This window comes from Panthera pardus, unplaced genomic scaffold (assembly GCF_024362965.1).
Source record: "Panthera pardus isolate Hobbes unplaced genomic scaffold, ASM2436296v1 HiC_scaffold_24, whole genome shotgun sequence".
Lineage (NCBI taxonomy): Eukaryota > Metazoa > Chordata > Mammalia > Carnivora > Felidae > Panthera > Panthera pardus.
Window position 1 is genome coordinate 102,458,549 of NW_026526810.1, and position 21,824 is coordinate 102,480,372.

Genomic DNA, 21,824 nt, shown 5'->3' on the forward strand with positions numbered 1-21,824 from the left:
AAAAAAAATTTTTTTTTTAACGTTTATTTATTTTTGAGACAGAGAGAGACAGAGCATGAATGGGGGAGGGTCAGAGAGAGGGAGACACAGAATCCGAAACAGGCTCCAGGCTCTGAGCTGTCAGCACAGAGCGCGACACGGGGCTCGAACTCACGGACTGCGAGATCGTGACCTGAGCCGAAGTCAGCCGCTCAACCGACTGAGCCACCCAGGCACCCCATCTCTAGGGTATTCTTAAGTGAACTGGCTTTTTCTTTGTTTTTTACAGTTAAGCACATGAGAGTGAATAATCTAGTAACTCATATAGTTGATGTCCCTGCCTTGATTCGTATAAAATGTCAGTGGTTGTACCCACCACTGCTTTTGTCGTAGCATATAGTGAAAAATGTCAACAGAGTGAAAAGGGCAAATCACGTTTTACTATTATTTTGAAAATGACCTTGACCTCATAGAATGTGAACCCCCAGCAGTCTGCAGATGCCACTTTGAGAATGGCTGCTCTGTGCCCTACTGTGCATCCATAATTGTGGTATGCAGACTGTTCTTTTTTTTTTTTCACTTAGGGTTCTTCCAATGGCTACAGTATTATGTCTGCTGGGAGGCATTATACCTCTGAAGTTTAGTGTTTATTGAAAATGGACACACGCACACAGCACTGCCAACTCCTTTTTAATTCAGTTATCGTTTCCCAAAGCAATCACAAGAAGTTTGACTTCAGACAGACGAGGGTTATTGGTGTCCAAATGTAGGCAGGAGCAGGAGACCGTGGAGGTGGGATGTCAGGAAGTCCAGGTCTGTGCTCTGTCACTGGCGAGCTGCAGCCCTGGAAAAATCACCTCTCTGGACTTCAGAACCCTCACTTATACTTGGAGACATAGTAAATTTCTCTGTAAAAAAAAAAAAAAAGTAATGATTCTATGAATGTGTGTAGGATGGATGGATCGATAGATGGAAAGAAAGAAGGAAGGAGGAAACAAATGAACAGGAGTTTAAGGACTGTATTAGGAACAGAACTCCAATACGGGAAGCTTTGCTGATAAGGAGCAGGTTGTCTTCTGATGCAGCGTTCGCTGCAAGGCTCATGCAGAGATGGAATGATGCCTTTCAGGGGTGCTAGAGAGGAGGATGCTAGATCAGACACCTGCTCTCTCCTCCAAATCTACGATTCTGATATTCTATATTTGTCTTAGATGGACAAACTACTTCTACCCACATATAAGACATTTTATTCCCACACATCAATCAGACAAGAAATTTTAAAAGCTTTTTTTGTTTATTCATTTTTGAGAGAGAGAGAGAGCACATATGCGAGAGCAGGGAAGGGACAGAGAGAGGTGGGGGACAGAGGATCCGAAGCAGGCTCTGTACTGACAGCAGAGAGCCCCGTGTGGGGCTCAAACTCACAAACCGCGAGATCACGACCTGAGCCGAAGTCAGACGCTTAGCCGACTGAGCCAGGCAAGGGGCCCCCAATCATACAAATTTTTAAAGTCACGTTATAAAGCTTGAAATCATCTGTCCATCATTCCCATGGTAAGTGACACTTCACACTACCTTTATTTGCTTGTTTATTCCCATTTGGTAGGAAACTTTGTGAGGAGAAAGTAAACGAATTCGGTAATACGAAAGAATGCTTCGGAAGCAATGACGGAAGCCTGAGATTTCTCACCCTGTTTTCTCTCAGTGGTTCCTGAATGTTAGTCTGCTTACAGATCTCCTGAGAAGCTTCCCAGGCCCTGAGCCTGTGAATTCGGGTAGTCAGTCCTGTTGCCACTAGATCGGTGCCTGCATATGCCAGGCCCCCCACGAAGCTTGTTACAAATCTCTGAGCCTTGGCTTGACCCTCCTCCCAGAGAATTGATAGACCAAGTGTCAGGTGAGCCTAAGTCATCCTATAAGTGAGCTCATAAGTGCTCACCAGGTCACTTGGAAACGCTGCCAGGATGGGGAGGACCTGTGCCAAGGCAGACACTCGCTCCTGGTGCTGCCTGCCAAACAGCATAGGAAACTCGTCCTGCCTTCTACCGAACGACACAGCTCCCGGGGGCATGCACAGGCCTCAGACCGCCCAATGCAATGCAAACTCTCTCTCCGCACAGGGAGAAATTGAAGGTATGGAACAGCAGATTCTGAGTTTGAACCAGAAGAAAGAGGACCTGTTGGTGGACCTGAAGGCTGCCATACTAAACCTTCACCAGCATTTACAGCGAGACCAGCAGGAATTGGAACAAGAAATGCCATCAACCAGAACCTCAGAAGAGGAAGGAGTGGCTGAGAGGGAGGGCTCTGAGTGGAAGGTGGGTAAGACTTTAGGCTAATGCTGGTCCCGCTTTTTCACGAGAGTATTAAATTGGGGTTATTTTTTCAGCTGAAAAACCTGTGGCATCTATGTCAATGGCCTATAGGAATTTTTTAAAGTGGAGATACTGTGCCTGAGATTGCTCGCTAGGGAATATAAACCCTTGGGGTGTGTCTGTTCTGGACTCAACCCGGAATTTTTATGCCTGAGTTACTGAAGGAGGTGTGTATGAAATTCCACGGGCAGGTGGGTGGGAGTCACCCGTGAAGTGTCTTTGTCCTCACCAATCAGCCCAGTGCAAACTCAGAAATGGATCCAACACCACTCTAAGCCCCCTGAGTCCACACCAGGGGATCACGTTCTCAAGTGATGGATGAGGGGCCAGAGAGGGCAATGCAGGTGAAAATGATCAAAGATTTGACCGAGTCATGATATGTGGCGGGATTAGCTGAAAGTTGCCTCACCCGGAGGCTGCTTGGGTGGGTGGGCATCTTGAATCAAGCGAGTGAAAAATTAGCTGCATAAAAGCCCAGCCAGGCCAGGATCCTAATGATGTTGAACCTCAACCTGGCTGCAAGTATTTGTGCTGTGCCTTTCAGTTGAACAAAAGTTCCATGTCTTTCCTGCCGGCGCTCAAGGAAGAGGCGGAAGAGAGTTCCCTGAAGAGTGAAGTAAGGAACCTGATTTTCTCATCAAGTTTCGTTAGAACCGAAATCTCTAAAAGAAGGTCAATGGGAAGAGCTTACAATGAATAGGAACACAAGGATTTTTAAATTGAATGCCGATGTTTTATAAGGGTGATTGAAGCTGTTCTCTTACATTATTAACGTTAAGTGCATCTGAATCTACTTCATGCCTGAGTGGGATAAATGTAAACCACACACACTTGTTGGCATATGGGAGAAAATGAAGTTCTCGGTCATATCCTGACTTCCGAGTACATTCTCTGAAATTTTGAGAGTGTGTTGTCTGGTGGGCGCTTCTAGTGTGCTCTTTAGAACTTTATTCTTCCAGGTTTCTTTTTTCGTCTGAGACAGCATTGCCAAGGATATGAAGAGTTGCGTTAGCAACTTAAGGCTTCTACTGATCCTTACCGCTTCATTAGAGCTGATTGAATGAGACAATTTACAATTGTCTTACCTGGTATCAATTTCCATTTCATACCCTAAAGACAAAAGTTATAGTGGCTCTTGTGCCGAAGAGAAGAAAATTGCACCAATTTATCGTCTCTCTATCTCACGTGTAATTGCTAGACGCTTTCTGTGCTCATTTTATGGATTGTTAAATAGCTCCATTGTCACACAGAACCACCTGCTTTCCTAAAGACGAGGCCACTGGAACCGAGTAGATAGGGCAAGGGAGAGTACAGGCTTACTGCAGCTCAGTCCATCAGACAACTTCGTAATCTGATTATGTCCCCCCACGGCAGAGGCAATTATGAGAACCGAGGAGGCTCCGGGGCGAGAGGAGAGTGGAGGCAGCGTGGTTCTAATTTAAGACCTGCGTTTGCCTCTGAGCTGATCTATTTACCATAACCATTGTCTGTCTCTGACAGTAGCAAGAATACCCGTTTATCAGGCTGTTATTTTAAAGATGGCGTTTAAGGTTACATTTACCAAAGCAGATTAAATTCCTAAAGCACGGTTTTAAAGATCCTTTTTTGAGTGCTGTGAGCTGCCTTCCAACTTTCCAGAGTATTTTTTAGGCTTCGGGAAGAGCAAGCCCATTTGGACCCCTACGATTTAGTTAGCCAGAGAAGGAGATGACAAATGGAGGGAGAGGGGGAATTAAGGGCTACAGTCGTACTGCCTGGTGAACTGAGTTTTGTGTGAGAGAGGAGTAGGATGCTCTTAGGTTGGTAGGAAATTACTTCTTTGCTAATCAGTTGGTTACTGTGTTAGAATGGAGAGAAGACGGCAGAGCGATCTTCCGGATCTTGGTCTTTACTCTGCAAGCACGACCAGGACATGGAGGAAGACAGAGCATCCTCATCCTCTGGAACGATCATTCAGGTAGTTTTGAGTAGAATACACTCCGTGGTTGGGAGCTGGCAGGGATGGTAAGGGAAGTAAGTCCGAAGAATTTCTTGTTTGAAACATTGTTTAGGGAGGGAAGCTGTCCGGGCTGAATTTTTTTAAGTTTCTCACCTTTATGTCTTCACAAATTCAAAAACAGCCAAGTACTTGCTTATTATTTGCAGTTCTATTGGGTGCTTGGTGATAACAGGAGAGTATTTTCTGAGCACTCCATATGTGAGAATTGAGACTAACACAACAGATAACTCAAAGGAGCCCCCCTTCAAAAGGTTCACTGTAGTGTTTCAAAGCATCTAACACGCCTCTCTTTTGGAAGTCATTGTGGCGAGGGGTCTCCCCATAATCCTCTTTTTGAACAGAGTAGTGCATAATGCGTGTTCATGTCTGTTTTGCTCTATGATCTTCTAAATCTTCTCCAACCTCTCAAACTAGAGGGCAAATGCCCTCAACCTAGAAAATCATCAGAAATTAATGTGAAAGCGATGTTTTCCCCTTGTGCCTGAAACATCCCAGCATCATTATGATCCATAATGCCTCCTGTTCCCATCTCCTGTCCAGGGCTACCCTCTGCCCTAGCCCCCAGGCCACTTGTTTCGTGACACCTCCACACAGGGTTCTGCCTAGACCTGTAGCTCCAGTCTCTGCCTCTTGACTGGTTCCTTCCCTCTCAGTCTGAGAAGTATTTGGTCTCCCCCTCCCCAGGAGGTAGACTTCCTCCTCATCCACGAAGGCCATCTCAACTTTGACTTCCTCCAAGAAACCTCTGCTGTCTCCCTTCATTCTGACAGCATGCTGAACCTCACTTATGACTTACCACATTTTTATGCGTACACCTGACACGGTTTGGTGAATGGCAACAACGTCATGTTTTACGTGTTTCTGTCCTGTACGGGGCTCAGCGTGGTACTTCAATGCATTGACTTTCTTGATCCTGCTTCCGGGTCAGTCAATTACTGTGTTGCTTCTCATTCACCTCTCAAAATCTTTACTTGGCCTCCTCACCTTTGGCCCCTTTTGTAATCAAGTTTTTGCCCCTGGCTCTATTCAAACTGCCATTGACCTTCTGGAACATCAATTCAGTGCCCCTTTGTTTGTCCTCATCTTTATTGATCTCTCCAGCATTAGTCCCTAGCAACGTCTCTTCCTGAAATGAGGGACCCTTTGACTTTCTTAATTCTGCACTTTCTTGTCTCACCTACCTGCAGCCCCTCCCCCGTCCCTTTCACTTGCCCCATCCAGGTGATGTAGCAGTGTTCTGTTCTCTTCCTTCTCGTTTCCCTCAGGGCAGTTTTATCTCCTCCCACAGGTTTGGTCGTCCCTCTGCCCGTCCCTCTGCCCGTGATCCCATCAAATCTCTTGTCTTGACCTTTCCTTTAATTCTGTTTTACATTTCTACCTTCCTGATGGATTTCTCTTTTTGCATGTCTTTTCTTTCATCTCAAACCCATTTTATCAAGTTTCCTTCAAAACTAGTTCCTCCTAATTTTTCGACGTCTGTTTATAGCACCACTGTTCCCTCAGAGTCTAAGACAAACTTCAGAGTCCTCTTAGATACCTCACTTTCATATCTAAACAGTGGCCAGGTGATGTCCATTCAATCTTTACATTCTTCTCCTCCCATGATTTTGCCACCGTCCTATTCCAGGCAATTGTGACTTCTGCCCTGGACTTTTGTTGGAGTAGCCTTCTATTTGGGTTTACCGCCTCTAGTTATTTTTCCTAAAATAAAATATACATCTTCTACAATAGTCACTGATGACTTTTCCTAAAAACTATTACTGCTATGCTGAAATCTTTCATGGATTCTGATTATCTACTAAAATGCATTCTTCTTAGCCTGGCATCCCAGATTCTTCATGATCCTGTCCTCCCTTTCCAATTTATCTAAGCTTTCCCTTTAGTTCTTGGTTGTTACCTTTCTAATAGCAGCGATCGTTTTCACTACAAGAAGCCAAAAAGTAATGTTTTGTTAGGAACTGCTAGATGCTTTATATATGTCATCTTGCTTGGTAATCACATGCATGAGTGAGGTAGGTTATATTCCCACTTTAAAGATAAAGTAAAGGCTCAGAGTTCCAGTTGTCTTGTCTAAGATCATGCAACTTGTAAGTAGAACGAGCAAGATTGGTCGATTAGAACAGCCACACCTTTCCCACCACGTGATGTTAATTATTTGTGTATATATCCTGTTTTCCCATTGTTTAACCTTGGTTAACCTAATAAATGGGAGTGCTGGATCAGAGTATATATCCATTTAAAATATAACCCATATTCTTAAACTGCCCTCTAGAAAGACTGTATCAATTTTATTCCTGCCAGGAGTACATGGAAATGCCTCTTTCTTGACCTCAAGCTGATATTGGATATTTTCAACTTCAGCCAAACTTCTCCAGTGGTCTAAATTACATTTATATTCTAAGAATGTTGACTATCTAAGTGTTTATTGACTTTTGTATTCTTCTTTTATGAACTGCTTGTTCATGCCATTTGACTTTTTTCTCTACAAAAGGGTTGATGTTTTCCTTACTGACTTATAAGAGTAACTAATATATTAAGGATATTAACACATTGTAAGCTGTTATCCAGTTTGTTGTTTTATTTTTAACTTCAGTTATGATGCTTTTTGTGGTAATACTATTATTTTATTTCTTAGGCTGCTAATACCAGGAGTGTTTCCTTTTATTTTCATGCTTTCAAAGTCCTTCCCCACTCCTAGATTAGAAAAGATTCACTCTTTTTTTTTTTTCAAGAATTCTTAGAGTATAACTTTTACATTTAAATTTAGATACAATTAGAATCCATTATTAGAAGTAAGACAAAGATTCAGTTATTTTTTTTGTGAAATACCTGAGTAGTTCCCAAATTTAGTAAATTGATCTTTTCCCCTATTATTTGAAATGCCTTTACCATATAATTTCATTTAATTTTAGTTCTCATGTTAATCCACTTAAATACAGAATTCTGTAGATTTCCTTATATGCTCATTTGCTAGAGAGCTTTGGAAAATTTAAGTCTTTCAAATAAAGACAAACTTGAGGAAGTTGGGTTTTTTTGGTTTTTTTTTTTTGGTTTTTTGGTTTTTTTCCTAACGAATAAACTTTTCTCTACATGTGCTTGACTTTTCTGGACGTTTCTGCAACCATGCGAGAATGTAAAATGAGCTAGCGCAGGAAAAGTAACTCACCTGGCAGCAAGGACAGGAAATTTTCTGGACCTCTGGTTCTTTTCTTTACAGGAGGCTACTGAGAAAATAAGCACATGTGAGAATGCTATGGCACAAGTTCTTGCGCCAGACTCCGTAAACGCTGAGCAAGGCCCAGAATTTTCCCTGAGTCCCAACCAAACAGAAGAGGTAAGTCCCTGTTGGTAACAAGCAAACTACTCAGGCACCTGGACGAGCACCCAGGGATGACCAGCTTTCCGTGTTCTGCAATATTTGGTGTATCAAGCCAAGAGTTCTTTGTGAACTTTAACATTTTCACGTGTGCCGTGAAGCTGGAGAACTGGAAGTTTTGCCATCGATGTTGACATCGAAAGTAAGCACGGCACAGAGCGATGAATCATTTACTGCTTGCTACCTATTTGTCAGGATGAACAAGCCTTTCCACTAACAACTATTTCTTTCTTCTGTAGACATAACTGATGAGGGCCCCGGAGGTGGAGGGGAGCTAATATTGATTAACTCCCTATCCCATAAGAAGCATTTAGGCTTGCTGCTTATTCCTCAGATTAAATACGGTAGATTAGTAGCTACCGTAAGTTTACAAATGAGGGAATCAAAATTTAAAGAGTGGAGGTACAGCTGGTGAATGGAGGAGTGAGGAGTCAAACCTAGGCTATTCCCAACTGCCTTCCTAATTCAAACGTTTAGTACTGAAAGACGTGAAACCCGGGTAGGTTTGGCCTCAGAATACACCGCCACCACGCCATCCCGACGGCATGGCTAGTGTTCGTGCAGGTGCACTTGGGTATTGCACTTGAGCCAGGCAATCCTGCCTTTCAGAACAAGTGTTTGTGTGTGTGTGTTGTGGTGCTCGTGGGGGGGGGGGGGGGGGACCTACGGGCATTTGTAGAATTGACCGTAAAATATTAAGGGGTAAATTTAAAGGGTTGGTATTTTGGCATGACATACAGCCACCGCCAGAAAATTCACCTGCATTTTAACGGAATCCTGTTGCTGCGGAAACCAAGCAGTAGGACATTCACGAACTGAGAGGCAAATTAGAGAGCATTGGCAAGGTCACGAGAAGAATGTGGACTTGGAGACCCCAAGGCATAATGCAAATCAGGGATTGAATCCTGCTTCTGCTTACTTGTTGGGTGACCACAGGCAATCTGAATCACCTCTCTGTGCCTCAATTTCCTCATCTGTGCACTGGAAATAATGAAGGCTTGTGGTGGGCGATAATGAGAGGATCTGTGTATCACACTTAGCATGGGGGTCTGGCCCTAGAGCCCAAAAGAGAGTTAGGTCGTTTAATTTACAATTACGCGGTAGAAATGCCATGATTCTCTTTAACAAGAAATGGTGGTAATACTTTTTAGCCCCTCAAGATGTGCAGTCATAAAATACCCACTTAAATCATTTCTGCTTTTAGAATTTGGGGCTATCATTTAGAGAAGATATTCAGCAGGGGTGTGATTGTGGAAAAAACTGTAGACTCTAGGCTAAAAGATAACAGAGCCTTGTGACCTCAGGCGAACAACTTATATCTGGGCCTGAGCTTCTGAGAAGCAATGTGGTGAAAAGGGAGGTGTGTGAATTGCTTAAGCGGTAAACGAACTTGGGTTTCTTTGACTATGAAAAGAGGTGGATGAACTGGTTACTGGCAGGTTTCCCAGGCCACCTTTAGCTATTGCGGTTTCTATGGTTGCAAATGTTCTTTTTTTTCTCCCATTCACCTTTGGATTCTTTTCGGTTTTAAATAACTAGCAAATAAAACCCAGATTAGTGATCCAGCTTCCTTGTTTTCTGATTAATTCAGTGAGTGAAAAAGCAAAGAAATTCAATATTGCCATTAAAAAATGTGTGTGGTATACGATTAGGTGCTCCGATCATGTTTTTGAATAAATAAAGAAGGTGGATGGTAAATCTGTTATTACAGACTAATTAATTAATATTACTGATTGTTACCTCAGGTGACAAAAAAAAAAAAAAAAGAGGATCCTAAAAGCTTTGCCACTAAATTATAGCAATACCTGAAAACTAGAAAACAATCAGATGACTAGCAATTGGGTGTCTGGCCGTACAATCACACAAGTGTTGCTTTTTAAAAGAAATCAATTAAAGGGCACCTGGGTGGCTCAGTGGGTTAAGCGTCAGGTCATGATCTCACGGTTCGTGAGTTCAAGCCCCGCGTGGGGCCCCACGTGGGGCCCCTCGTGGGGCTGCGCACTGACAGCATGGAGCCCACTTGGGATTCTCTGTCTGTCTGTCTGTCTGTCTCTCTCTCTCTCTCTCTCGTTGTCCCTCCCCTGCTTGCTCTCTCTCAAGATAAATAAACATTTAAAAAAACCAGAATTCAAAAAGAAAATTGAAGCCAGCTGAATCCAAGCGTAGACCCGACTCTGCCGAGAATCACAGGGCAAGGGAAGACCTCCTTAAGAAGGGGATTCTTGAAAAAAAAAATACTGATGAAGGCAAGGGAGAAAGTGCGTTTTGGCAGAAAAGAGCAACCATATGTGAAGTTAATGGTCAAGGGGAACTTCTGCTAAGCCAGCTTTCCTGATACTCCCCATGTGTGTGAAAAAGGAATATTTTCACACCCTGCATGTTTTTGTTACCACCTGCCTATTTTGTTTACTTCTGTTGTACTGAAAGCTCTCTGTTTAAATAAAATTCTACAGACACTGGGAAATGTGCATTTGAGTTGAAGGAGGGTATACACTTGTGAACAATCCCCATTAGAAATTTGCGGCCAGAATTGTGCCTTATTAGATGCTAATGTTAGCAGAGTCTTATATAGAAAACTTCGTATTTCAGCATAATCGTAATTGATAAAATATTTATTGAGATCAATAATTTTTAGTGCAAAACACCGATCCTTATTCCTAGAGGCATTTCTCTAGAACGGTCGATAGAATCTTCCAATATTCTGGAAAAGGATGTTGGAAGCAAATATGTCTCTGTATCAGATCATCTTTTACTTCCAAATTGAAAATATCTAATATATTATTAATAGAATGCCTGGACTTGGTATCTGGAAGACATTTTTCTTTTGGACTGATAAGCAACCCAGGTATTTTCAGTGTAAACAGAACATGTCCTACATCATGCTTTTACTAGAAGCATCTAGTCCTTAATAATATTTGAGTATCTAGATAGTGAAAATTTGTTTCAGGTATTCTCTCTGAAGGATAGGAGGAAAATGTCCAGATTACCCCACCGAAGCTCTTTATTTGACTCAAGCTACTTTTAATAGGGAGAAATTTAGATGAGTAGTAGCATGTATGTTGGGGGGGGGGGAAGCGCTAAAATATTTCTAACCTACTCTAACGTAACCTTGTATCCCAGCCCATGTGTCAAGAGCCCTTTTTTTCTGTTAGATCAGAGCTCACAGCAATGTAAGCATTGCTTAATCATGTGTCACACAAATTCGAACGCTGGCCAATTCGCTGAAAAGTTTCAGACACACACACCCACATGCACACCCTCTCCCCTCACACTCACCTGTCTCCTGGGGCCCACTTGCTGTTTAATGAACTGCGAGCCCATTTGCGTCCTCCGTGCCTGGGAACACTACCTGTGTACATGCAGATCAGCTCCTTGGAAACCTGGGGCACCGGGTCACGTGATTGTTGCCATGAACGTGGAGGTGCATTTCTCTTTTCTCTTTCTTATTTCTTCTGCCTTTATTTGTTTTCTTTTAACTGGGGAAATGCTGGAAGTTCACAGGTTCTTGCGAGTTCAGCTCTGAAAACTTTGGACTCCGTGGCTTTTCACTGCTGGATTATCCTTGGGTTTATCTTAGGGCGCCACACGACCTCTCAAGGCCGCAGCTCTGGGCTTTTCTGACAAGCACGGGGACTTTGAGGCCACGGTGGAGAAACCCGGGCTCAAGCCTGCAGACATCCTCCATGCTTGCAAGACCCAGGTGGCCGAGCTGGAGCTGTGGCTGCACCAAGCCAACGTGGCATTCGAGCCGGAAACATTAAACGCGGACATGCAGCAGTTGGTGGAACAGCAGCTGGTAGGGTGCCAGGTAAGGCCGATGGGCCGGAGTTGGTGGCCTGCCTCTTCACCAATCACCTGCCAAGAATGGGTGAATTTCCTTTAAAGCAGCAGTGTGTCTCTTCCTGTTACTCTGCCCCCTGTGTTTGTCTTGGCCTCAACTTTTTGTCCTCTGGGTAATTCTTTGAGGAGATTTACGTAATCGGGGCATTTGGAGAGACGATCGTGGTAAGAGCTCTAGAATCTAGAGTCCAGGTCCAGCCCCCCCTCACGTTAACTGTGAACTTGAGGATATTGGCTTTTCACCTCGTTTTTCTCATGGGGTAGGTTGTCTCCTAGGACTTTGACAGGGTTAAAGGAGATAAGGTACAAGAACCAGTGTCTAGTGTATCAAGTATATAAAAAGTGCTCGATAAATGCTGTTACTTATTTTCATAATAAGTTCTTTGAATTTTCATTCATCTGAAATGAAACCGAATATCGTTATTTGCAAGATTGCACGTACAGTGTAAAAGGGCTTTGCTGCCATTTTACTGTGAATGCTCCTACTCTTTCTTAGGGCTGGGGCGTGGGGAAGAGACAGGTATATAAACTTGCCTTTAGTCACTTTGAGTAGTGCTGCTGACTCAGCCCGAAGGTTGGGATCCCTGTATCCCTCCAGAGAGAAGCCAGAAGGATGACATCACGGCAGCATAATGGAGTGTCACGATGGCTGAGGTGTCTTTTCCAAGGGTGCAGAGACCAGCTTTGGCCCAATGTCTGATTGGCTCACGTGTCTGCCATAGCAGACGCCAGGAATGAAGACTTCCTCCGAGAGTACCCCATCACACTGGCCCGGCCACAGGGAGCTCCTCCCACTGGAGCCCGTTTTGGGGTCGGAGGGAGCCCAACCTTGTTCGTCCTTTCTCCACTCAGGCCCATAGTCTTACAATATCCAGCGCCTGCCTCATGTGGGGGACCCAGGTAGGCAGGCTGACCTCCTTCCCCAGGCAGCTCCCCACCTCTGACCCCAAAAGTCAGCTCTTGATGGGATGGGTTCACTTAAATACTAGCACCACTGCTTGGCCTGGATGACGAGGCACGGGGAAGTCTGGAAAAGGTGCTACCGCACCGGGCAGCATTGTGCTGAATTGAACCTTGAGGTGTTGGAGACGTTGAGTCCCAGCCACTTCAGCCATCTGGGATCGATAAGCCAATTGGGTAGACCCTATGCGGATTCCTAGGTCACCCGAGAGAATCCCTTCCCGCGGCCACTTGTAGAGAGTTCAAGTATGTGGGGGCTGCTCAAGGGAAGGACACAACCACAAGATGGCAGCAGTACACAGCAAACTTTATTTGGGCAACATTTGGGCAGGATCTTAAGGGATGGGAAAGTCCCTCTCTTCAGGCGCCCTTTTAGAGGCTGTGGCTTGGAATGGCGGTGGGACCCCGACCTGGAAGGGGAGGAGGGCAAAGGAACACTCAGGGGAGCAAGGAATCCAGAGGGGCTCGTGTATCTAGGTGACGTCAGAGAGTTCCAGGGGGCAAGAGAGGCTACAGTCTTCTAGAGCCCCAGGGTTTGTCTTAACCATGGCAGGCAGATGGAGGGTCCCGCTTTGAGTTTGGTGCCAGTAGGATTGGAGCTAATGGTGCTGGCCTGCTGTGAAAAAATAAGCAACATAGGGACCAATACGCAGGGGCCATCTTTGGCTCATTTATATAACACCATGGCATGCGCAACTTAATACTGAAACCTATAAGAAGCCTTATAGTAGTCTGTAAAAAACATTAAGTTCCCCGTGGGAGAAGGTCCAAGGAGAGGAACAAACGGATAAGTCGAGAACAAATTATATTTGGTAATTTAATATTTGAGAAGAAATGTTCAGCCTTGATTATTAAAAACATGTGAATCAAAACAGCTATTGTTTTGTTTCTCTGTTATGCCGGCAAAAATTATGTCATCCTGGAAAACTCTGGATCCGCTAATGTCTGATAATTCTGTCTGATTGGCTCAATGTTTTGGGGTCAGCTGTCAGCATATAAAGTGTCCCACCTGATTTGACCGCGGTTTGTGAGATTGAGCCCCGTGTTGGTCTCTGTGCTGACAGCCTGGAGCCTGCGTGGGATTCTCTCTCTCTCTCTCTCTCTCTCTCTCTCTCTCTCTCTGCCCCTCCCCAGCTCATGCTAGCGTGTGCACGTGCTCGCTCGCTCTCCGTCTCTCAAACCTTTTTAAAAAGCTAAATGGTGGGCACCTGGGTGGCTCAGTTGGTTAAGCGTCCGACTCTTGATTTCAGCTCAGGTCATGATCTCGTGGTTTGTGAATTCAAGCCCCGCATCGGGCTCTGCACCGACAGTTGGGAGCCTGCTTAGGATTCTGTCTCTCTCCCTCTCTCTCTGCTCCACTCATTCTCTCGCTCTCGCTTTAAGAAAAAAAAAAAAAAAAAAAAAGCTGAATGGAGGAAAAGAGCACAAAATTATAGTACATTCTCTTTGTAGCCACTCTAAGATCTGTGATTCCATATTGTTTATGCTTAGAAGAGTCTGTACAGGATACAAGTAGTTTGCTTGGATAGAGGAGTTATAAGAATAGATTGTTTGAAAATCTGTTTTAAGGACAGTTTTTCCTAAGTTTCTCTCAAAGAGCTGAACAACTTCTCAGGCACACACCAAGTTTTAGCCCCAGTGATCCCGGGGCTAGAATGTGAGTTTGCATGTTGCTGCCATATGGTATACCAGTCAGTTGACGTGACCGCGTGGGCTCCAGAGCCACAGGAGACAGCAAACTTGATCTGTTGGGAGGAATACAGTGACATTGACTTACAGGGAAACTTACTTCATCTGGCTGATTTATTTTTAGACCTGTGTGTAAATTGGCCAGTGGTATCAATGACTAAGTGTTTTAAGTTCCAAATTATTTCTTCTGTGATCTTCTTCGGATGTTTTGGAAGTTTATTTGACTTGAAAAAGAGGAGGCAAAGATCAAGGGAAAGAACTTTCAAAGACTTCCGTGCAAATTTTGTCTGTTTATTATTATTACTACTCAACACTCGGATTGCAACAGGAAAAGGTTAGGATAGAGGGGAGAAAATGATAGTAGTCGAGCACTGGCCAGAGCGAATGGATTTTAACTCTTAACTCCTCCAAGGGACCCTTAGGAGGTAAGTTCTGTTATTACCCCCATTTTACAGACGACTGAAGGCACACTCGTACAAAGGAAGGTGCCCACGTTTACCCGGCTGCTAAGTGGCAGGGCTGGGATCTGACCTCACAGAGTCTAGTTCCAGTGTCTGTGTTTTTGTTTTTACGTTTATTTGTTTACTTAAGTAATCTACACCCACCACGGGGCTCGAACTCACTACCCTTAAGATCAAGAGTCGCAAGCTCTTCCAACGGAGCCAGCCAGGCGCCCCAGGGTCTGTGTTCTTAACCACTCTGCTGTGCTGGATATGTTCAGCTGTATTTTCTAAAGTGATTATGGAGTCACTTAGATTATTGTGGGGAGTGACGTCTGCAAGTTGGGTTGGCTCAGTGGCACCCCTGTCCAAAAGCTCAGGGGTTATGTGGAAATCGTCCTTGTTGTTTTCCCAAGGTCCCTTCCAGTCTGTGTTTCCGAGACTTGTTGTGTACGGTAGGTAGAGAGAGTGAATCTGACTCATCGTAGAGTATAACACTTGTTCAAGACCAAAACCTTGAATGATGAAACGATTTTGTTTCCAAGGCCATGCTAACAGAAATTGAGCACAAGGTTGCGTCTCTGCTAGAGAGCTGCAAAGATCGGGGGCCGGGAGACAGTGGGGCCACTCATCAGGAGGCTGAAGCTCTTTCCTTGAAGCTAAAGACTGTAAAGTGCAATTTGGAAAAAGTCCAGATCATGCTTCAGGAGAAATACAGTGAAGACCAGGTAAGACACGGCCACATATAGACGTGAGTGGGTAGATGATCTGATAGAACCACCAGGAAGGAATTCTGGCAGAGGTGATAAGACAGCCACAGAAGAAATTCTACTACGTAAGAGAGAACGAAGCATCTTCAAACTGTAAGGGAAGGTTGCACTGACTTGTGTTACTGATTCCATTTTGCCCTGCAGTTTTCCTACCTAGGCTCTTGTTAGGGACGGCGTTCGTCTGCATTGGGTTGGTTTGACTGGATTGATGGTTCTCACTGGTAATGAGGTGTGGTGTAGGCCCTCTTTGTAAAAGAAAGATAAGGTTTAAAGGTAATGTGTCACCCCACTTGACTGGAAAATGAAGCGCCAATAGTGAAGATTAAATTTTTTTTTTGAGAAGCTTAAAGTTAGACATCAGAAATAGAAAAACTGTTTCCAGGATACGTTCTGTTATTTACAAATACATATACTGATGGAAGTGTCATGCAGTTGAACTGTTCTCGTGACTTTTAAAAGCATTCTGTATAAATGCAAATGCGTGTCTTATGAGTAGAGCCTTACTATATAAGATTTGCATCTATACTTAGGAGATGGTGGTTCCTACTCAAAGGACTTACATTCACAGAAATAAGATTGGCTGCAGATACACAGACTCTGTGGTTCCCCTTTCATCCTCATATGTCCTCTCTTTTTAAAAAATGTTTTGGACCTATGGGAAATTTGCATTTATAGGCGTTAGTACTATTTCTCTTTTCGGGCTGTGTGTGTGTGTTTTACTTTGTTCTTAAAACAGAGAAGCAATACATTTCCTAGTTTTTAGTAGTTCATTGGATGAATTACACTGAGAAAATTAAATGACCACTTCAGGGGCGCCTGGGTGGCTCAGTCGGTCAAGCATCCGACTTTGGCTCGGGTCGTGATCTCACACCCCGTGAGTTCAAGCCCCACGTCGGGCTCTGTGCTGACAGCTCAGAGCCTGGAGCCTGCTTCGGATTCTGTGTCTCCCTCTCTCTCCACCCCTCCCCTGCTCGCACTCTGTCTCTCTCTCAAAAATAAACAATTAAAAAAATAAATAAAATGACCACTTCATCAAACGTAATGGTTTTTTGAAGTTGTTTTGAAACAACTACCTTAAATCATAGTATATACTTGTAATAAATAATGAAACCTAGTCACTTCATATAAAACTTTCCCATTATGCGGTCTCTTTAGTAGAACTAAAATAAAGGGAGTCATTTTTTAAATAGTGTACCATCATAAAATGTTTTGCAGCATTCTGCCACACTAAAGAAACCTTCAGAGCATCAAAATGATCTCCAACCAGATAACCTTTCTGAACTTGAACCTGTTGTAAGTGAAAGGCCACAATTCAGCAGACAAAAAGATTTCCAGCAGCAACAGGTAATTGTAGCCCTTAACAGATATAAGGATAAGAATAAAGGTTTCTGTATGGAATTTCCCTTTGAACTAAGTACCAAACTGCTCCTGGAGGGTGTGTGTGAGTGGTAAGCATTTACTGCAACACCCACCTTGCTTTCGCCTTCTGCAGGTGGGGACACTCTAACTTTGCTATTTTATTGATTTGCATCTTATTTCAAACTAAGTAAATACCTTCAGGGGGACTTACTCTCTAACCGTAACACCTCTTTCCCTATTGTTTCTAAACGTGTTTTGCATATTTTAGGGGACTTCCCATATGTGTAGCATATATTGTAATATTTACTTGATCATTGTGTGAATACTTGAAGTAGGTTTTTGAGAAATAAAAGTTAAGGGGAACAAGCAAGCAAGAAAGGGAAATAGTAGATAATAATTTAGGAAATGGTTCAAAATGAGATGCTCTCAACAGAAGAAACCGTTGGCTGTAATTGGAAAACTTTGACTGGACCATTTGAATCTCATTCAATGATAGGTCCTGGAGTTAAAACCAACAGAACAGAAAGATTTCATCAAATTCGTAGAATTTAATGCTAAGAAAATACGGCCCCAGTTTTGCCAACCTGATAAAGATACAACTCAGAAATCATCTGAGAGGTAAGACATTTTTAGAGTTGGACATTTAGCTATGGTTGGGAGAACTCAGAGCATTTCTTCTTAAATCACTTCTAAAACTCTTACCGAATGCAACCAAAATTATCTGTTGATTATTCTTTTCACCTTTTATTTCCCTTTAAAAGCATTAAGGCATCTAGCCCCGCAAAGGATGCTCCAGACTCGGTCTTGTCAACTCAGGGCCAAAGTGGGGATAAGTGGCAATATTTACGTCACGAACTGTCATCAAAGATCGGGCTACCGCTACCTCAGCTTGTGCAGCCTCAGGTCAGTGGCTGTGACGCACATGGTGTAAATCATAAATAAACATGCGGTGTAAATCATAAATAAACACGTTTGTCTTTGAAAATGCAACAAGCATTCATTAAGTACCCGTATACGTGTTCCGCATTAGGCGGAAATAAAATCGTTGGTTTTCAGAAAGCGAAGATGCCAAGTGGCTTTTTCATCTGGCCGACCCTTTTTCACCCTCCTGAAAGTCTGCGTGAAGTGCCACTCCTTTGTGCTTTTGTGGCACTCTGAGCTTCCCTAATCACAGCTCTTACGATACTGAGTACCTGTTTATTTGTCTGTATTCCCCATTAAGTGGTATAGGAAGAAAAGACCATGTCTGCCTGGTTCACATTTGAGTGCCTGGCACAGTATCTGAAACATTGTGAAGTCTCAGTTTCAATATGTTGAATGAGTAAAGGAATGAATAATATGTTTTTTTTTTTTTTTTTAAGAAACACTTTTTTAATGTTTTAATTGTTAACTGTTTTAATTGTTTAATGTTTTAATGGCACAATGCTATATTAGCGTCATTCATTCATCAAGATGATTTGGAATCTACAGTGTGCCAGGTACCTGTGTCCCACAAACACGCTGTCTTACTGCCGTCACAATTCTTAATTATACTGGGCCAGCTGCTGCTGGATTTCTCTCTGAGCAGGGAGCCCATGAGCAGATTAACACTGTTGGTCACAGCTATCGAGCTTCTGCCTTCAACTTTGCACCCAACCTGCCTGGGCAAAGGTTACCGCCTGTTGTCCAGTTCTCCAGTCTGGTGGGAACTTTCCTGTTCTATTCTGCCGAGAACCTTTCCTGGCCTATTGATGTTGAATTAAACTCATTGGCTTTAGTCTTGGTTTTTCCTCATCATACACACTGTAACACGTATATTGTTCTCTTTCCAACCACAGAACATCATCAGTTCTTTTCCCCAGGCAAAATCTGACACCACCCCACTCTGTTTCTTTGTATTTATTAGTTTTCTAATTTGAAAAGGGAATTAACTCTGAATCTTTCTGTCTTCTAGAGTCACAGCTAATTTTTAATGCTTATTTAGCTTTCCAATAACAGATCAAGATGCAAGTCTGTACCTGGAGGGGACTATTCTAAGAGTTGGCTCTATACCAGGGGTCTACCAATAAATGGGAAGAGAAATCGCTAACCTCATAACGTGAATGGCATTGCTACCAAATTGAAACAGTAGTGATTTTACTCTATTTTCAAGTTATGGTTTATCTTGCCTCATTTTGTTATCTCAATAGACCCTCAAGTGTCTAAGTAAAGCTTTTCATGACCTTTCAAAGCTGTCCACAATATTTAAAATTTAAATTTTTCTTACAAGTGACAAGGTAGACAAAAACATTTACCAAGAAAGTAATTTGGAAGATAGCACGTGAAAAAGCATTTTTGCTGTTTAACGTTAACAGCAGCAGGATCTCAAATTGTAATGAGGTTTCTCTTTTTTCATATAGGTTGCCACAAATATGAGTATTCTACCCAGTGTGAGTGTGTATAACTTCAGATACCCAACAACTGAAGAACTGAAAACATATACCACACAGCTTGAAGACCTGCGTCAAGAGGCAAATAATCTTCAGACCCAGGTAGCAGCTTCACGTTACATATTTTCCTCACCGCAATATCAAAAAAGAAGGGAAATGTGACATTGTAAATTAGCCATCATTTTTTAAATTGAATAAATGGTAGAATCCATGGTGGAATGGGTCCTAGAATTGCAAGTAGAGTTTATCTCTTGCCAACTCTGATGAATGTGGTAGCACCTGCCGAGACCACCATGTACAAAGATCATTGAACCCAAGTCTAAGATCGGCAGGAACAAGGATCGTTGTTGATTAGTACTGTCTGCAGTGGTGCTCTGTGATTGGAAGGGTAAGGAAGGCAGGGAGTATTGACAAGATTTCCAACCTTGACTAAGCTGAATGCTGAAACGGTGTGCTGGGTAATGTTAAGTATCAACCAGAGAAGACCATAGGAAATAGAATCTAAATTGGGGTGATTGCTAGCTTTCACATGCTTCTAAATATCTTGTACCTGGTCAAGAATTCAGAGTGTTCATTGGTAAAGAAAAAGAGGTGGCTCCAACAGCTTATGCTAAAATATAAGGATACCTTGTGGCTCCCAAACTCACTAGGACACAATCGCACAACCCTAGGTGCCTCCCTTGAAGTTGTACATCTAAGGATGGCCTTAATTCTCACAATCAGCCCATATATAACACTTCTAATTTCCACCCCCACTCCACAGCCCATCCATATCTTTTTTTTATTGAGATGCAACTGACATATTAGCTTCAGGTGTCCACCATAATGATTCAATATTTGTATATTTTGTGAAATGATCACCACAATGAATCTAACATCCATCACCACATACAGTTATAAAAATGTTTTTCCTGAAATGAGAACTTTTAAGATCTACTCTCTTGACAACTCTCTTGACAATTTTCAAAAAATGTTTTTCCTGAAATGAGAACTTTTAAGATCTATTCTCTTGACAACTTTCAAATATGTAACACAGTATTTATTAACTGTAGTTACCATGCTGTGCCTACCATCTATCTTTAAGATACTGTACCTCTTCCCAATCATCCCTTTCAAATGTCTTCTTTTCCTTCTCCAGGCTGTACTTGATTCCATTAACCCACTTTCTCCTACCTTACAATGTGGGAGGCAGGGAGCCTTGGGAAGAGGGATAGTATGCTTTTCTTGGGACCACATTCCCACATGGATGGCCCTGCTAAGGAAGTCCTTCATCTTGTTATTTACCTTTTAATTCCATTTCAATGGTTACTCACTACCAAGCGTTGAGTTTCTTAAACTTGTTTTTCTCAGACTTAATATCTTAATTATATTTGTTTATTCTTCTACCTGATTCACAAAGTGTTCAAAACAACCAATTATAAAAGAGTATAACGTAGGGGCGCCTGGGTGGCTCAGTCAGTTAAGCGTCCAACTTCAGCTCAGGTCACGATCTCGCGGTCCGTGAGTTCGAGCCCCGCGTCGGGCTCTGGGCTGATGGCTCAGAGCCTGGAGCCTGCTTCCGATTCTGTGTCTCCCTCTCTCTCTGCTCCTCCCCTGTTCATGCTCTGTCTGTCTCTCTGTCTCAAAAATATATAAACGTTAAAAAAAAAAATTAAAAAAAAAAAAAAAGTATAACGTAAATTGTAAACCATAACAAAACCAGGGAAAATGGAGGCTTAGGAAGGCAAGGAATCCTAATATTTATTTTTTTCTTTTTTCCTCTCGATTCAGGAAAACATGACAGAAGAAACATACATAAATTTGGATAAAAAATTATTTGAACTATTTCTGACCCTCAGTCAGTGCCTTGCCAGTGTGGAGGAGATGCTGCAGACACCTGGGCTCTTCAGAGAGGATGTCTGTGCTCGGCAGGTGCACTACGAGGTAAGGAATTTCCAATAAGCCCATGTGTTGGCCGTTGCTGCAAACAGCCCGCTGTTTAAGCCAGAGCTGAAGCCTCTTAAAGTCAGAGTCTATTCACTGTGTCTTTCCTTCTCACCTCTTCGCAGACACTGGCTCTTGAGTTGAAAAAACTTTACTTAGCTATGGGTGATAAGAAGGATGATCTTTTGAAAGCCATGACTTGGTGTGGGAAGAACGCCGACTTGTTCCATGAATGTTTTAATAACCTCCAAGTCTACCTGGAGCACACCCAGGCCACGGCTGCCTCTAGGAGCAAGTCCCTAAAAGCTGGCCTCGACTATAACCGCAGTTATCAGGTACAGGGCTAGGCGCTCAGCCTACTTTGGCACTGTTTCATGTTAATTTCTATTCATTCCTATTCCTGGTGGCAGTCATGATTAGGAATTGCTAAGGAAAGTGGTGAGAGGTTCTTTCTGTGAAGGTCTTTAGATTAGTTCGGTGCCTGTGTTTGGAGACCATTTGAAAGCGAGGTCCTTCCCAAAGTTGCAGTATGAATTTGTTAGATCGGGCTAATGAACCGTTTCTTTCCTGTGTTACATTTAGTCATTAATGATTGTCCTAGGGGAGGATTTCTCAGTAACAGGGAGCCATTAAAGTTTTTTTTTTTTAAATTTTTTTAATGTTTTTATTTATTTTTGAGAAGAAAGAGAGCATGAGCAAGGGAGGG

The 21,824-nt window shown here is 43.0% G+C and overlaps 1 protein-coding gene and 1 long non-coding RNA gene across 14 annotated transcripts in view; one reads left to right on the top strand and one right to left on the bottom strand.

The window, feature by feature from the left end:
* The window catches only part of SYNE2 (spectrin repeat containing nuclear envelope protein 2), a 339,505-nt gene that overhangs the window by 226,845 nt on the left and 90,836 nt on the right, over positions 1-21,824 (top strand). For 10 of the 13 annotated variants that reach the window (XM_053889485.1, XM_053889486.1, XM_053889482.1 and 7 more), the window contains 12 exons: positions 2,100-2,297; positions 2,899-2,970; positions 4,201-4,311; positions 7,571-7,687; positions 11,307-11,537; positions 15,204-15,386; positions 16,644-16,772; positions 17,284-17,405; positions 17,549-17,690; positions 19,166-19,297; positions 20,966-21,118; positions 21,244-21,453. In XM_053889485.1, coding sequence (XP_053745460.1) covers positions 2,100-2,297; positions 2,899-2,970; positions 4,201-4,311; positions 7,571-7,687; positions 11,307-11,537; positions 15,204-15,386; positions 16,644-16,772; positions 17,284-17,405; positions 17,549-17,690; positions 19,166-19,297; positions 20,966-21,118; positions 21,244-21,453 — 1,800 coding nt within the window. Of the gene's footprint in view, positions 1-2,099; positions 2,298-2,898; positions 2,971-3,372; positions 4,312-7,570; positions 7,688-10,728; positions 11,151-11,306; positions 11,538-15,203; positions 15,387-16,643; positions 16,773-17,283; positions 17,406-17,548; positions 17,691-19,165; positions 19,298-20,965; positions 21,119-21,243; positions 21,454-21,824 lie in introns of those variants that run through there. The other 3 variants (XM_053889484.1, XM_053889489.1, XM_053889488.1) reach the window with 3 other exon arrangements.
* On the bottom strand, positions 655-11,118 carry LOC109268344 (uncharacterized). The gene is made up of 3 exons (XR_002080597.2): positions 11,006-11,118; positions 7,520-7,577; positions 655-887 (listed from the first exon to the last, which is right to left on the bottom strand). It is a non-coding gene; the product is annotated as an uncharacterized LOC109268344 (long non-coding RNA).